Source organism: Magallana gigas, chromosome 2 (genome assembly GCF_963853765.1).
Source record: "Magallana gigas chromosome 2, xbMagGiga1.1, whole genome shotgun sequence".
In the NCBI taxonomy this organism is placed as follows: Eukaryota; Metazoa; Mollusca; class Bivalvia; order Ostreida; family Ostreidae; genus Magallana; species Magallana gigas.
Window position 1 is genome coordinate 38,807,561 of NC_088854.1, and position 17,276 is coordinate 38,824,836.

Sequence of the window (17,276 nt, forward strand, 5' to 3'; positions counted from 1 at the left end):
ATTCAACTTTACAAAAAACTGAATGATGATAATACCAAAACATTTATAGCATTAAACTAGGTATATTGACCTTACTCTGCAGGCATAAAAGTTATATGAGGTCAATGATCAAAATTTTGAGATATAGTGTCTTTTATCATTTTTAAGCATTTTTCAATATATTTGTAGTGTGTGCCATTCGAATATCTAAACGAAAAAGTGCAATAAAACCAGCAGAAAATATGCAAAATTATGTTGACTAACATATAAAATTTTAACTTTGAATATTACAGTATTACCAAAAATATTTGAGTGAAAAACAAAATCTGAAAATTTTAGTCCGAATTTCCTGTTTTGCTAAAAGTCCAACTTTGTTTCTGCCTAAATCCATAATATAGTAAAAATATCAAATGGTTTGTCAATAATAATTTATTTCATAAATACTTTTAGTGTTTAGAACAAATTTTGCTTATGACATTTAACTTTATAACAATGCGAATTTGAGAACTCAAACCCTGAGTAAACAACGTCCTTAAGACCACTTTTAAATGGATTTTTGAAAATCTTTGCTTTTTGTGAAAAAATGTCCTCGAAACATTTATAAAGTATGCTAGTGACTGACTACGGAAAAATATCGGGTTGATCAGTTTCATAGACAGCGAGGCGAATATTTTCTATGTAAAATTACAATAAATAAAGATGCTACCTTATCTTTCCGTGCTATTTGCCCATAGTGAATAGTAATCGAAAGCTATGCTCCCCAAGGAGTTGAGGAAGCTATGGATAGTACGGGTCTCGCCAGAGGTAACATGTAGAGGTCGTGCGAGGCAGTGTTCTTTGCGAGCAAGACTATAAACCCCCACATTTACCTTTTTCCTTACTCTTCGTGGGACAGACACAATGTGACCATTTTGTTGGAAGAAAGGCGGACTTTCCGTTTCATTTATTATCATTTCACATTTTCAATATCAACTACATTTATTTAAATTATCAGCAAGACACGTTTGAAAAGAAATATCTAGTGTGAGGAATTGGTCATTTTTGATGAATCTATATATATTATCGATTTTAGAATATGATTAATTATTGTATATGAATTTTTGGGGTATTTTTGTAGCGAATCTGGAAAAAATTGTTCTGGCTGCTAACAAGATAATTCATGTTACTTTGTAGTTTAATTGAAAAATAATTGTTTGTTTGCATGTGAAGTAAACTCACATAAACACAAAGTCAAACGCATTGGCAATCCATCATACGTGGTTGCCCTTCTTTCTAATTCCACGCGTCAGCACGTATGTGTGCACATGCGTGCGTGGAAATGTTCCTAACTTTTGAATCTTTACACAATTTAAGAAGAATAGGGAGCGAAACCATTGATTTGGAATAAAAACAAGGTTATAGAAATATATATTTGTTTATTGTTAATAAACAACAAATCATAAAAGACACAATCTGGCACCATCTGAAAGGTATCAAAAATACACAATTATAGCGTATTGATGTGTTGTTCAGAGACGGCAATTTTTAACAGAGTCAGTGACATTGTTACAACCAAAGCCCAAGGACAAAACACACACATACACCTGATGTCTTTGTTTTGTATCAATTTTAGTCTTTAGTCCAAATATCAAAGAGATTGTATTGCACATGAAAATCTGAAAAGATATAGAAAAAAATTATATAGCCGCCTACTACCATGAGACATCATCTTTCTTCTAAAATATAAGGAAAATAAATAATAAAAATCAAAACGTTACTTATTGTAAACATGTATTTAAAATTAGGAACTTTGAAATTACGATATTTGTTTAATGTTATAATTTACAAAATTATGTATAGCAAATGAAGAGAATGAAAAGATTTGAACAAAATTTTGGTATAAAATGACTTGTCATTATTGATCTGTGAACCTACTTTCGGAGGTTGGGGGAATGCTATCTGATATCAACCGCTTTGGAGAGAACCCGCTGGAGGTCTACTTTGGAGGTTTGGAAGTTCTGAGGATATAAATGTGTCAAAGTAAAATAGAATATAAAACTGAAAATTATCTAAAGGATTCAAATTTTAATGTTAGATAAAAAATTTCATTACCTGCACTAACTTCATCACAGTCGGAAAATCTTCGCTAATAATTTCGTCTCTGAGAATCCTGAAATAAATCAAGATATTAACAATGCGTTACTTAACACACATATCACAACTGAAATATACATGTAATAGTTTTGGTTTTTATTTCACATTTAGAGTACATTTACTTGTATTTATACAACTATCTTTCCGTGTTAATATAAACTGAATTTGCTACTTATGAAACAATTATATGTTATAAATTAACCATTTCAGTAAAATATTTAACTTACATCAGCATGGCACAGCATATACATATCAGAAAATCAAATCTTTTATCGTCTGCAAACAACGAATCCCAAATGCGCAAAACATCTGTAACGAAACGGCAAATATATACATGTAGCAAGTAATTTCAGTAAGTGCCAAATTTTAGCGGTTCAATGAATATGGCATATAGTCAATCGCTAAATGTGCGCGCTTGCATAATTTTGGTGTGATAAGGGATACGTAATGGAAATTGGGACGCATTATAAATGACGGATTTTCTTTACTCATGTACTGCTGCAAAACAACGCCGCAGAGTTTTGACATGATCCAATTTTGAAAACACCTGACATATACATTTTACATTGTACATGATCCAAAAATAATGGCCAAGATTTTTGTCATGCCTCAATGCAAAATTACCGAACGCTAAAAGTCACTGTATTCTTAACTGACGTAAACACTCACTATGCTTCTTTTTCTTTGGATAGAATAGTAAGCTACGGTGTCACGCCACAAAAGAGATAATATCTAGGTTATATATTATATAATGACGTTCGCGGGAAGAAATTATTGTTCAAACGTTCCGAAATTATACAAAAGGATTTCTGTCAAAATACAACATAAGGCATGAATGTTGAAATAACAATTTAATTGAAAATAACAAAGGCAAAAATCTATATGACTGGAAATAGGGAAGCTGAACCTTACGACACTGAATACGCGATATACATGTATAAAGCACTTGGTTTCAATATAGTACCTGGTAAAGGGAATTCCTGAGACAGAAGCAGCGTGAGCCATCGGAATGCATAGTACTGGGGCTTCAGGTCCAGCTCTTTGATCCTGTTGTACAGGAACTCGTCCTTCTCCTTCAGCTTAGAGGTAAAGCTGGCCATCATACTCCCTAGCACAAGACAGTATACTGTTACAATACCGTTCTGATTTTCAAACCATGACAATTCGTTACCAAATGTCATCTGTTCTATATTAAATCTGCATCTCTCCCCACCCACCCTCCTTTTTCAATAAATTGTGGGCGAAACAAGATGGTACCGTTTTCCAAATGAGGTATATTTATATCCAAAAGGGAGGCAAAAAGTGGCATAACCAATTTTCTATAACTCTCTTTGGTTATCAAGTAAGACTAAATGAAGGTACATCTATTGTATGTTCTCAATCATCTCAATAATTACTTATTCCTTATCAATGATTCAGTTCTTTAACTATCTCTATAATCATTTATTTGTTATTACGCATTCAGTCAGTAAAATAATCATTCAGTCCATAAAGCTATATATATGTTGTATAATATGCCAACATTTCACTCACCTATACCACACACTGCGTCAAGATCCAGCGTCTTGATAAAAATGTCTCGTATTTCTGCCATTAAGTTGGTGAAGCAGAAAAAAGAATCCGCTTCAGCAAACTCTGTGATCAAAATAAAATCCGTGTAAAACATAGAGAATTCATCTTTGGTGCCATTTTGTTGTTCATGAAACCAAATGTTTTAGTTTTTTTTCTTTGTAAATCATTTCTTCAAACTTCATAAGAATATATTTTTTAAGTTTATGAATTCCGGCTTCATTATCACTAATAAATAACTGAAGACTGAGTATCTTCAAATAAAGTTTATTTCTGATCGTCACAACCTTTAAATGATTCCAAAAATTAAAATTATAACATTGAATATTCATTTTCAATTTATTTCCAATATATACTCATTATTGTTACCAAATAGATGAAATAATGAAAAGTTCCTAGCCGGTTTACTCACCTTTCCATTCGTTTCTCGGATCGGATGCGAAAGTATAATAAATAGGCCCTAATATTTCATTCATTCCCTAAAAAATAAATTAAATGTAAGGGATTTGAGTTCACATTTATTACAAGAACGTGGTAAGGCTATTCCTTAAATCAGCTTGCATCTCGTCTTCGCTACACAAGCTTATTTTTTGAGTACGGAATACGTGAGAGAGCGTTATAATCAAGAGCTATAGACTGTAAGCTCTAGGACATGTAATGCATGTACCTAATGTCTAGATTAAATATAAGATATAAGACATGTGCATTCTTTAGCGTAATAGATCTACTAAATTATCCTCGTGTATATATATGAGCTGATGTATTTCTGTTCGAAGTCTAATTTTGCAGAAATATTTGCATTCTATTTACGCAAACTTAAATGGGGCGGAGCTAGCTTCTTATTTTCATATTTGGATGTACACAATATTCTTTTAATACATACATGAACATACACAATATTCCTTTTAATACATACATGGACATACACAATATTCCTTTCGATACTCACCTGGACGTATCCCTGGCCTGGGTTGAGTTTGGCGTAGATAAACAGGATCCGCTCCACTACCTCCCAGTGCGCCTCCTGACCGTCCGGTAACAAGGAGTACTCTTCACTAGTCTTCCTCCTGGACGCTATCATCTGGTTAAAAAAAACCAGAGATCCAGAATTGTATGCTTAGAACAGTGTTAAAAATGCATAAAAATACGAACAAAATAGGGGCGCAAAAAAAATGCAAAATTAAAAAATGCAAATCCTCTCTTTCATCATAAACTACAAATTGAAAAATGGTGTTCAATTAACAAATATAGCTGTATCCCCAGTATGATACATGTACCCAGACAGTTTGTATACGTACATTGGACTTGCCGAACCTATCCACCTTGAGTGTCTCTGAGTGAAGGACGCAGTGCTCCACCCTCTTCCTGAGGGTCTCCACCCGCGAGTCGGCGTGAATGATCTCCTTACACGGGTACTCCGTGGCCTTCTGGAAGAAGAATAGGTCTGGACACAGTCGCCTGAAATGGTGATACTTAATAAGTCAGTTGTGAGAAAATTTACCGGAGAGGAGCGGGAAGGGGGTAGTGATGTGTATTTAGTTAAATTTGCGTTTACTTCTTCAGTGCAAACAAAATCTTGATTAAAAATGCCTTTTCGATTCAAAATAATTAAGATAATTATATTAATAAAAAAGATGTACACCCCACTCACTCTCTCTCTCTCTCTCTCTCTCTCTCTCTCTCTCTCTCTCTCTCTCTCTCTCTCTCTCTCTCTCTCAGAAATTTCTGAGCAAAAAAACAAACAACATTTATCAAAACACCAAGTGATTACATGTACACTGTAGCATGCTCTCGTTCAGAAAAACACATTTTACCACATGAATTATAATTATTAAAGGAAAACTGAAAATACAAAAGACTAAATCAGACTAAATTAAAAAGGTGAGAAAATCAAAACAAAAAATGTGTTTTATCTACGGTCCATACCTAAGTATTATTTTTAATTGAAATTCCAATCTAGCTGATTGATTGATTTCAACGCAGCCAAAGGTTGGCGTTTGCTAATCCCATGTGACCTAACATGGCGGTTTTAACAAGTGATTACTTGTGATGAGAGAATTAGTTCCCAGTGATCTAAATATTATCATACCATAAAGCGGAATTGGGAAATCAAATATAATGAATTAACTTTCGCAGTTTACATAAAATTAACCAAAATTGAGGATGAGATAATCCCTGAGGTATTAACATCATTTATATAATCCCAAACGCATTCAAATTCACTACATTTTCACCCAATTAAGGCAGGGATATTTGATATCATGTTTATATCTCTATACAATCTAAACGATGATGGATTAATTCAGGACCAATCTCTCTATATGTCTCATTAATAATTGATCGCTCCCATGAAATAATCACAACTCCGAATTTGCGAGGATGCAATTCTTTTTCCAGCGGAAGAGATGATACACATAGGCTTTTCTCCAAGGTCGGTAAGACTAACGTTCAATACATTCCTTTTTCTCATTATAAATGCAAAGTGTGTGCATGGCATGGACCATTACGTCATAACCAAAGACCTCTACGACAAACTGTTTAACGGGAGCTACAGTGTTGATGTCCTGCCGGTCTGCGGGATCGACGACACCATGAATATAACAATTGGCGCGGCCTTACGCGAGGTGATAGACGTCCAGGAAAAGTTTCAAACCCTCAAGCTGAAACTTTGGGTCCGTCTTAATTGGACAGACTGCAGGCTGGTATGGAACCCGTCGGATTTCAATAACCAGGACCAAATTTACGTTCCGTATCATAATATTTGGACACCAGACATCACTTTGTATGAGGGGATCAGCGAGTTCGGAAGTTTGCCAGGGATGAAGGACTACAGGGCATCAATCTTCTCCGACGGAACAGTGCAATACAATTTCCCGTCCACTGTTACAACAGCTTGTGCCATTGACGTCACGTACTTTCCTTTTGATCTGCAAAACTGTAAACTGGCTTTCGGTTCCTGGATCTACTCGGGTAAACACTTGGAAGTCTTTGCATCTTCCTCCTCAGCAGACGTATCTACCTACATCAAGAACAATGAGTGGCATCTCATTTCTATGACGTCAGAGAAAATCGTTCATTTCTACAATTGCTGCCAGTACCCTTTCTCCGAAATAGCCTTCAACCTCTCCATCCAAAGAGAACCCAAGTTTTACATAATCACCATTATCTTCCCCTGCATTCTGGTTACTAGTCTGACCTTCATCGGGTTCTTCCTGCCGCCATCTTGCAGCGAGAAGATTTCGCTACAGATCACTGTACTGCTGTCTAATTCAGTGTTCCTTCTACTAATCCAGGACCAGCTTCCTCCATCTTCCGAGACGTTCCCTGTCATCGCTTACTTCTTCACCTCTTCCATGCTCCTGGTATGTTTGGCCTGCATCATGGCGGGAATCGTTCTCTTCGTCTACTACCTGAGACAGTCGGGTAGGGAAGTCCCGCACATCTGTCAAACCATCTTTCTACGTCATCTGTCCAATGTCTTTTGCATCAGATATGAAGAGTGCATCTCCAAAGACATCAGCGTTGCTGCCGTGTACGGTGAACTCAAGGAAAGACGAATGTCCAGTGTGCTTCTGAAGGATGCCATGAGGAATAGAGACTCGTTCATCGCTCGCAAATCTCAGAAGATCAAGCATGAAGACATACCAGAGGAGGGCAGTAATGCGTCACTTCCTCTGACTAGTAGGAACAACAGTGACAGCAATCCCATTGCCACTGGACAATTACCAAAGAGGGATTCCTACTCCAGTGTTTTTGCTGATGATAATGTGCTTAAAGACAAACGGAGGGCAACACCAAATAATCTGGAAACCGTTATTCATGAATGGGTGCACTTAGCACATGTTGTGGATCGTCTGTTTCTAACTTTTTATTTCATGATCTACCTTACTAATGGAATTATTTTTATATTCTTGTTCAGCAAAAAATCGTGACTCTCTCTCTCTCTCTCTCTTTAATACTTTAATACAATATTTGTACTGTCCTATATTGTACATGTTTATATATATTATATTTGTAAAATACCTGGCATATTTACAAAATATATCAAATCAACAATTTGTAAGCATCAATTTGAACTTTTAGTTTGCTTGTCAAGATTCAATATAGGTGTAGTTACAGCCATGAATAGTTAATAACCCTTGGTCCACTCACCGACAGTCCTTATCAATCTGTAGCAGCATGTCATTGTCTTTGAAGAAGGCCCCCCAGTTGCTGTCTGGGTTGGGGTTCAATGGCTGAATGAAGAAAAGAAAAAGAGAACACAATAATCACACTGCCCGGTCACAACAAAGCATACTGTGCGAAATCATAAATATTTCATAAGGATGAAATTCCATCATCTTTATGATGTGTGTCGATTTGTTGTCTGGAATTGAATTCCCCAAAGAATTTTGGGCCATGGATGGCATTATAAACAGTTTAATGATTTAGTCATGTATTTCCTATTAATAGGTGAATCTTACATGTAGCTGACATCTGAACAACCCCGAAAATATGGCGTAGAAAAATCAATATTTTTTACAACCTCAATTGAATTTCAAAAATGAGGACAGTAAAACACACTTAAGACAAAGTGCCAGGGACAGACGATTCTGTGTCATTACAATCCTAATTTGTTTTATCTGTTAGCTTCACAATATGCTCATTTCACTGTAAGCATCAATTCATTATAATGAGCTTGTTCGCTATAAGCATGTTTGACTGTACAGTGGCATAAAATGCTTGATCTTGGCTATTGTCTAAGATTTACAATCTCAATGCATTTCTTTATTAACTTCCTTGCAACTGGTTAATTTTCATGGAAAACTATTAAGAATTCTATCTATAAACGTTTAAGGCCATCTTAAAATGGTAGTATGTAGTTAATAAGAGTGACTTCATCTACAACAAGTATATTTACTGTTACCACATTACATTTCAGTATATGTATGAATTTTAAGATTATCTGATTAATACAAAATGTATATATTGCTACATTTCAGTAGCTAGCATAGTACTGCCAGTCTCGATCATAAGCCAAGTGTTTACTTTGAAAATAAATAACATAAATCTTTAATTTAGGTAATATATTTAATATATGATTACCGTCACTTCCTTGTTTTACTTTTACACCTACAAGGAAGATTACAGTAAATGTAGAACATATTTAACCTTCCTTATATGTCCGAATACTGCACTGTTTGAAATTCTTTATATACATGTATTGACATGGGGATTTATTTAGATAATTTGATCAGACCTAGCAGGTTCATGAGGACATATTTCACATATCAAATGTGAAAAAAATTAAATTCAAAATCTGAAAGTTGTAAGACTTTAGTGTATTAAACATGCACTGTGTGCAGTCATTATTTTAAGCAGATAAATCTGTTGATACAGGTGTGATTGATCTTTGATCCAAAAATTACATTTATTCTGCTGACCCTTTCCCCTGAAATAAAATCATACGATTCCTCAGTACATTGTATTTTGATGGAGGAGATGACTCACGTGATCGTCTGCCTGAGACCCAGCAGAAGCTTTCGTCCCGGGCTCCACGATCATCTCATGTACAAAGTGGGTGTATAAATTCCTACAGAAAATGAAATAAGAATTACTCAAATGAAAAAAAAAATCACAAGATCACTCATATGATTGTAAAGACTAAAAAAGAATGTAATTTTACAATAATCTATTGAACAGCATGACCTATATACATGCATGTACTGATAAAGAGCAGATAATTGATCGAATATCAGATCTTTTAAAAATTAATGCATTGAAGCGAATATTTCAAGTTAAAAAAAATTAAAAATCTGCAATTCAAAAAATACTTCTATGTTCAATTGCTTATTGATATAAAATTTTGCTTTTTCAGAAATATATAATAATTTTTCTAGATATAATTTGTCTGTAACAGAAATGTACTCCATTTTGGCAATTACCATTTACCAAGATGAGGTCAAAATTCATTTAAAGAAAAAGAATTAATTGTAAAGAGTTGTCATTCTTCACATAGGTTCATTCTCTAACAGTTGTAAACATGTACATAAAAAAGGATTTTTTTAAACATATTAATGAACAAGAAAAGTATTAATTATAAAACATTTCAGGCATGTAGCATTATTTTCACTTCCATTTATTACATGGTCTAAGAAAAGGGGGGGGGGGCAAATTCCATGATAAATTCAATATTTCATATATAAATTTAAAAAAAATGTCTCTTCCAAAAAAAAAACCTGGGGGAGGGGGGGCAGCCCCCACCCCCCTTGACCCCAATTATGCTACCTGCCTGCATTTAGGTAACATTATCTTATTTTCTATCACATGATGCAGATAGATCTAGAGAAATAACTATAATCTTCATAAACTACCTGGCCTTTAGAATATATTCACTTTCATTCCAAACATATCCAATATGTCACAAAAAGATGCCATGGCCGTGTTACCAATTAAAAATATACATATAAACAAAATGCAGGAGGGGGGGGGGTTTACAAATTTACACTATATATATGCATAGAGTGCTTGATAGGTGTGGCCATTTTTAGAGTAGTTTTTTAATCTCCTTGAGAAAAAGAGCTCTGTATAGAGATATAGGCAAATGATCAAATTTTAAAGCAAATATACACTGTGTTTGGATTGTTTCTATACTCATATGTTATTTAATGGCAAAAAAAAACAAATTATGTTAAAGTTTAAGATTTCTTGACACCCAGCCTCCTTAACATTGCAAAAAACACACCTATGGTAAAAATTATCAAAACTTTAGGGTGGTAAATCATGCATCCACGTATTTAATACTCATGTGTATTGTTTGACGCTACTGAGAAAAAAACAGTACTTATAACCACCAGCGAGAATAACCATTTTTACAGTAAATCCCCAAAATTGAAAGAATTAATAATTACATTATATTCCAGTGCTGAAATTCTAAATTACGAAGAAAATTGGCACAAGCTGTAAATATATAACCTAAAAAAGAGTAAGATGCATGCATTTGTTTTTCATGACATTTTTTTTTTATTTTTTAAAGTAAATACCTTTGCTTTTCTAAAATTTCTTTCCATTGTGACACATCTAATGGCAGGTAGTTCAACAAAATCTGAAAAGATAAGATAGAATAACTTAATTATTTTGAAAGAAAAACAATCAAAGATGTGTTCAACAAAATATTTATATTAGTCTATACTCTGTCCACAGTTTTTGCTTCCACCACTTTTTGCTTAATATTTCAATAATAGTAAATACCTTTGTGCTCAAAATACGGTAATCCACTTATATGAAAAATGTCAAGATAATCTGTTTTGAAACGCCCCTCTACCGCTTCAGGTTTCAGTACACAACCAAAAATTGAAAGTCTACGGAGATTTTGCATTGCATCAGCCATTAATAAGCCCGGATGATAACGTTAAAAAATTGCGCGATGTATTCTGAGTGTATTCCGAATGGAGGAAAGATGTAAACATTTCCCATTACAAATCTCCGTAAGAAAATTGTTTTCGTTCCTGTGAAATTTTATGAGTGAAAAGGGATACTTGTTCAATGAAGATATCTTGGTTATATTCCCTTTCATCAATTTCAGTTGTATTTCTTTCACAGATATGTGTATTATTATTAAAAATCATCAAAAATTGACGGAAGCAATAATTTGGGACAGACTATAATCACAATGCATTTACTAGAACACAAACATCACAAAGCAAGCCTTGGAGTGGAACCCACAAAGACAACAAAAGCGTGGAAGGCCAAAGAATACCTGGCGTAGAGTACTAATATTCAACCTGAAGAAAATTGGTAAAATCTTGAGAGACAATTAAACTGTTGTGAAAGACAGAGAGACAGAAGGAGAGGAAAAGCCACTGTAGCTGCCCTACATCCTCCATGGGACTCATTGGAGTAAGTTGATACAGCACATATACTACATGTAGCTAGTACGTACATGATTGTTAAATGATGGAGAGGAGTTAACCTTGAATTCCAAAAATCAGACTGCATGACTGCAAAACTCAGCAACAGTATACAGTAACTAAATGAATAGGAGAGTAATGCCTAAACTTCCCATTTAAGGTTTTACTGGTTTATCATACTGAAAATTGTGCCTCTTGTTCATGTTGATGGGTTGAATATGAATATCAATGGTTACAACATCCCTGGCCTGTGAGTAGTGCATATGGCATTTTTATAAAATGTTACTGTGTGAATATGAGAACATAGGGTGTGATTAATATAAATTGTACGGTATGTGCTTGCACAGTGCTGATAATTTTACTCACTTTCCAACATGTAGATCTGTATCCATGTTCAAATGGACAACCTAGAAAAAAAAACCATTAGGTAAAAGTTTTAGATATGTGCATGGATTGAATGTTCTCTTGAAATCAAATTGGTAGGTTACATGCACTTTCATTATATATATTTCAGTTTTTAGTAACTGCGAACTTAACTATTTCAATGAACTATATAATTTGTTCTACACTGTGGTTTCATTAATTTTCACGGGTATCAATTTTCGTGGATTTTTCGGAAAACCACAGTTTCAAGGATACGTAATTTCATGGCCAATGATCCTATCCATACAAAATGTTAGTTGAAATTGAACTTCAATGAACATTTAATTTCGTGGATCAACTTAACAACGAAATCCACAAAAATTGGTATTCAACGATTTATTTTGCAACTATCAGTTATATCAGGGATGTACAATGCATATACTAATGTCCTTATGGTTGCATTGACCAAATAAATGTAACCTTATAAACAAAAGCTATAGTTACTGTCTGATGTTCATGCGATGTCAACAAAACTATGCTTTAATTGGCACCATAGGTTCATTTCAAAACAGTTGAAACCAGTTTCTTTGAATCCATTGGGCTTATTAAGTTGAACACAGGAACTTGATCTTAAAGGGCCCGCAGGCCTGGTCCTTTATTGGTCGATCTTTAACGGAGTAATATGGTTTGTAATTTTATATGTCAATAATAATTTAAAAACCTTTCCTTATAGATTCTTCATCTACACTATGATAGGGGACAGAGAGGAGAAAGTATTTGCCCATGCAAAGAAAAGGTCCATGGCTTGACCCATTCTTTAGATCATTTCATCTGGTCTTCATGCTTAGTTTTTTAAAATCCATGTATTCTTCTTTGTGATATATGTATGCAGCTATCTTCCTATGTTAAATGATCATTTTATGCCTAAGATACATCTTGTTTGCATGAATTTAACAGTTTAAAAGACCTCTACATGCATTGATCAGTGTACATGTACGTTGATGTTTCATGCTCAAGAAACTGTGAAACGTGTTCCATTGTTAGAGCATACGACGCATAATTATACTAATTATGCATGAAAATATTCTGTCGAAGTAAAATTTGTTGTCAACATTTTTAAACGACGTATTGAATAGATTTAAAACCAATTAAAAAATAGTCCATGCATGACACGTCTTACCGTTGAAACATAACTTCCTCAAAGTTTTTAGGTCTATTCTTTCATTATTCAGCGTATCTTCAAAAGCTTTTAATCTGAAACATTGAATAAATAAGTAAGTTAGCATTACAAAATCAAGAAAACACGAATTAATAAAATAAAAATGGGGCGTAAAAATGTCAACAAACCTGGCCTTGTAGGCGGCCATGTTTGTTTATCATCACTGCGCAGATGCAGAGAGGCTATCTAACACGTGCTTTTCTTAAAATAGCCACGGAAGTTGTAGCCTAAAATTCCGTACTTGTAAATGTATTGATTATATATTTGCTATTGAAATCGTTTATTTCTTTTTAAATTAATTCAATTATTATTATTTTTCTGATTAATGTAGTCAATTTTAACAAGCCTAACGTTACAGTACATAGTACCAGATAGTATAGTACTCTCTCTCTCTCTCTCTCTCTCGCTCGCTCGCTCGCTCTCTCTCTCTCTCTCTCTCTCTCTCTCTCTCTCTCTCTCTCTCTCTCTCTCTCTCTCTCTCTCTCTCTCTCCTTATTGGGCACACTTACGTGTGGGGATATATTTAATTCAATTTTATATAAAAGTATCAGAAACTATTGTTGTAACTACATACGAATGCAGATCTGATTTATATATGATAATCAATGATAAAAATAAAGTTGTAAAAATTAAAAATATGAAAATATTCGCAAAATATTGCATAAACATGTTTACAAAAAGAAATAGTCAGTACCCCATACTCCCTTTTAACTAGGATAAACATGTATACATACATAAATATTGTAGTTTGTTTGTTTTTAATTAGCCGCCAGCCGTCTCTGATAATTAATATACACGTATTTGCTATAAATAAATACGTTGCTGGACATATCTGCAAAATCATTCTAAGACATTTCCACAATTAGAATCTTTTTTTAATGACAGACACGTCCCAAATATCGGGTTTAATTTTTTAAAGTGTGTGTGTGTGGGGAGGGGGGATGGGGACTTTACCAATAAAATTTGACAAAAACAAAATCCCTGTTTAAATACTTGAAATTTCTACATCACAGGAGTGGGTTGCAGAGAGGAGCAGTGTCTTTTTTCAGTACATATCAAAACTTCCTCAGAGAAAGTTTAGAGTTCTCTTAACTTTTTTTTTTTTTGGAAATTCTGTGTATATGCGAACTGCATGCCCCCCCCCCCCCTCACCCCTTTTGTTACATGCACATATACCTACATTGTATACTACATAATTAGCCTTCCAAGAACATTAATACCCAAATCCAACCTAATCCAACCTCCCATCCGCTATGTTTTATATTTTGTTATCCTCTTGCGGGGTTTGTTGGGGCTCATAATTTTTTTTCTTTTTTATTCATATGGTTAGGGTATTAACTTATTTATTAATCTATTTATTTATTTTTATTATTTATTATTTTTTATTATTATTATTTTTATTTACTTTTTTTTTTTTTTTTTGGTCTTTTGGTGTTTTTTTCGCATTGAGATCATGCAGATCTTACCTGTTTATATATGAACAAGTGTCAACATCTAATCATCTAAACCCGACGCTTGCACTAAATGTTTATACAGCTCTGTACTGTTTAATATATCAATAGGGGATTTTTGCGGACAGACCTAAATTCCGAAACACGAACACGAAAACTAATTCATTTTATAATAAACAATGTTATCAATGAATTTAACACGCACAAAATCTTACCCTATATACATAGACTAGCATTAACACTGTCCAGTAACGTTAGAATGTTGAGTCGGGTCGTTCGCTCGGGCGCAATGTTATCAGTTTTAAAGGATTATGGGGGGATTTTCTTGCTTTTGAGCGTCCTCAAAATTATATTTGACCTTCACCTAATATCGAATGATACAATTTTCTTAATGTATATGTATCATTCTATTTTATTTACTTACATGCCTTATGCGTATAACAATTATAGGATAGTTTATGGAATCAAAAAAATATATACAATTGATACAGTATACTGCAATCAATGTAATTGTTTGTAACCCTAAAGCCTACACCCTTTTCATTGAAAAAAAAGTATTTATACAGTATGGTATTACAAGATGAATTTGTAAAAATATTTTTTTATCCAGTTGTTTTTTTTTCTTTTTCCCAAATGTGTTGTTAGCTTAAATTTGATTACTAATTTGCATTAGTTTAAGTCATGAGGTTTGTCTTTTCTCAAAAAAATTACTATAAATATTAGCATCTCAAATCCAACAAGTTCTTCCTATTTTCTTCGAGAAAAAAACATTCAATAGTTTGTTGGATTGTAACAATTGTACTGTGAATAATTTTTCAACAGTACTTATAAGGCGGGTCATATGTTTGGTGACGTCACTAGATACAATGTGTGTTTATCAGAAGAAATTTGCATGGTCATCTACATGTACATGTATATTTGACCCCGATTAACCTCGAATGATCACCCCAGTAAAAACAGTTACATATATACATGGGCTTTAAATAACGAATTTTAGGTAGGCTAAGTCGGTGGAGATAATTTGATATTCACAAATTAATCAAAAGTGACAACAATCTTCCCATATGAACTCATTTCTCTAAAATAAAGTATCAAAAGGGTAGATCTGTGACCGTTAAAGAAACGTGAGGTTTTATTCCTGCAAATAGATCAGTTTAAATTTGTAGTTCTAACGACGTCAAAATCAAGTTCAAAAAAGATGTACACAAATCTATAGTGCCCTTGCACGGAGAGTAAAATCAATCGTTGGAAATTCTACAATTTCAGTATAATCTTACCAAATTTACAACGCATTCATTTTAACGTTGCTACATGTACAAGTATATAGAATTAAAATCCTAAATAATAATTTCTGATCGTTTAATTTTTTTTATATTGGCAAGGCTGTTGTGTCCCTCAACTCTTATATGCATGTAGAAATCCCAAATTGTGAATATTTTCAAATAAACGCTCAAGAAATAATATTAAATGCAAAGATATTTTGTTTGTATTGAGAACAAACGCGTAAACGAAAAGAAAAAAATAACATAAGATCAACAATATTGCAATAGATTTGCGCAGCAACACAGTTTGGTTTGAGCTGAGCAACTAACAGTGCACCAACCTTGCAATTTACATCGGTCTATTATCCATTATAAATTAGTACATCATCTTAGCTTGTGATATTATATAAATAGTGCCTGTTTGAGAGGGCAACTGTTGAAATTGACACCCCGAGACAACCATTGTCAACCGATGTGAAGCGGAGGTTGACAATGGTTGTCTAGGGGTGTCAATATCAACATGCAGTTACCCTCCAAAACATGTACAGGCAGTATTTATTTTATTATACTGAATGTCTTAATTTTGAAGAAACATTTTACTGCTTTTATACAGAAATGAAGTGAATTCTACGGCGAACCGTACGCGCATAATTTACGCGCATGTAACAATTCGTTGTGTTACCCGTTGCCAAGTGTGTTGCTAACGCTGAGGGTAATAGAACGGATTACCAACTGCGTCTAAACCAATAAGATTTCAGTATCTAACATGAAAGTATAATAAATAGCAAATATTTTGAGTGGTCGCAAAGAAACATGCTTACCAATTACATAAACGTCCAAGTTTAAATGGAAATCTGCTGTAAAATTAATCGATGTAGCAAATAATTTTTTTTTATGATTTTTAAAAGATGATTCGTTGCCATAACAGTGCAAATGAATTCCAAATTGGTGCGTCTTTAGAGTTTTTGATCTTTACTTCTCTGCTAATTAATAAATTTATTATGCAAATGCAAAATGAAAAATCTTTCTGCTTTACCAATAGAATTGGTAGGTTTCACTTGGTACATTCGAGTACTTTAATTTTTCAAATGACCGATCGCTAATAATGAAAAAAGCAACATCGCATTTTTGTACATCATCCCGAAAGTTTCAAACTGTTTAAATCGACTAAATTATCTTGCATTTTATGATTCTGAAGTTGGCCATCGCATGCATCCCTTGACCAAACACCAAGCTAACGATGCAATAGCTACTGTAAAGGCGTGTGCCTACCATTAGGGCACTGAAGCAATCACGAACTCCGATTTGTGAGTCGACGTCGTAAGCCCTTGCCTATATCTAATTTACCAAATTCCTCTCCAAAACTTCGTTGCTGGTCCGTTTTATTAAAACTTTAATGTCTTGTACAGCA

At 33.8% G+C, this 17,276-nt stretch overlaps 2 protein-coding genes across 3 annotated transcripts; one reads left to right on the plus strand and one right to left on the minus strand.

The window, feature by feature from the left end:
• Positions 1–1,374: 1,374 nt before the first annotated feature.
• On the minus strand, positions 1,375–13,350 carry LOC105324598 (TBC1 domain family member 13). 2 transcript variants are annotated; one of them, XM_020065629.3, is made up of 15 exons: positions 13,281–13,349; positions 13,114–13,187; positions 11,937–11,977; positions 10,704–10,765; positions 9,172–9,253; positions 7,834–7,916; positions 4,980–5,139; positions 4,631–4,762; positions 4,094–4,160; positions 3,646–3,747; positions 3,077–3,220; positions 2,340–2,421; positions 2,071–2,128; positions 1,894–1,976; positions 1,375–1,634 (listed from the first exon to the last, which is right to left on the minus strand). In XM_020065629.3, exons 1-14 carry the CDS (start codon positions 13,298–13,300, stop codon positions 1,914–1,916), a joined length of 1,170 nt encoding a protein of 389 aa, XP_019921188.3. In that variant the 5' UTR covers positions 13,301–13,349; the 3' UTR covers positions 1,375–1,634; positions 1,894–1,913. The 2 variants fall into 2 exon arrangements, with proteins under 2 accessions (XP_019921188.3, XP_065932543.1); XM_066076471.1 differs by having other exon boundaries at positions 1,510–1,634; positions 1,890–1,976; positions 13,281–13,350.
• Positions 6,060–7,648, plus strand: LOC109618269 (neuronal acetylcholine receptor subunit alpha-10). The gene has a single exon (XM_020065628.3). It carries the CDS (start codon positions 6,087–6,089, stop codon positions 7,611–7,613), a length of 1,527 nt encoding a protein of 508 aa, XP_019921187.3. The 5' UTR covers positions 6,060–6,086; the 3' UTR covers positions 7,614–7,648.
• Positions 13,351–17,276: the final 3,926 nt, after the last annotated feature.

Bases quoted from the DNA above. Each gene is read 5' to 3' on its own strand.
- LOC109618269 (XM_020065628.3), top strand. From the start codon at position 6,087: ATGATACACATAGGCTTTTCTCCAAGGTCGGTAAGACTAACGTTCAAT.
- LOC105324598 (XM_020065629.3), bottom strand. From the start codon at position 13,300: ATGGCCGCCTACAAGGCCAG. The intron at 5,140-7,833 runs GTGAGTGGACCA...TCACCATTTCAG, and splicing joins CAGATTGATAAGGACTGTCG to GCGACTGTGTCCAGACCTAT. The intron at 4,763-4,979 runs GTACGTATACAA...TTTTTTAACCAG, and splicing joins ATAGGTTCGGCAAGTCCAAT to ATGATAGCGTCCAGGAGGAA.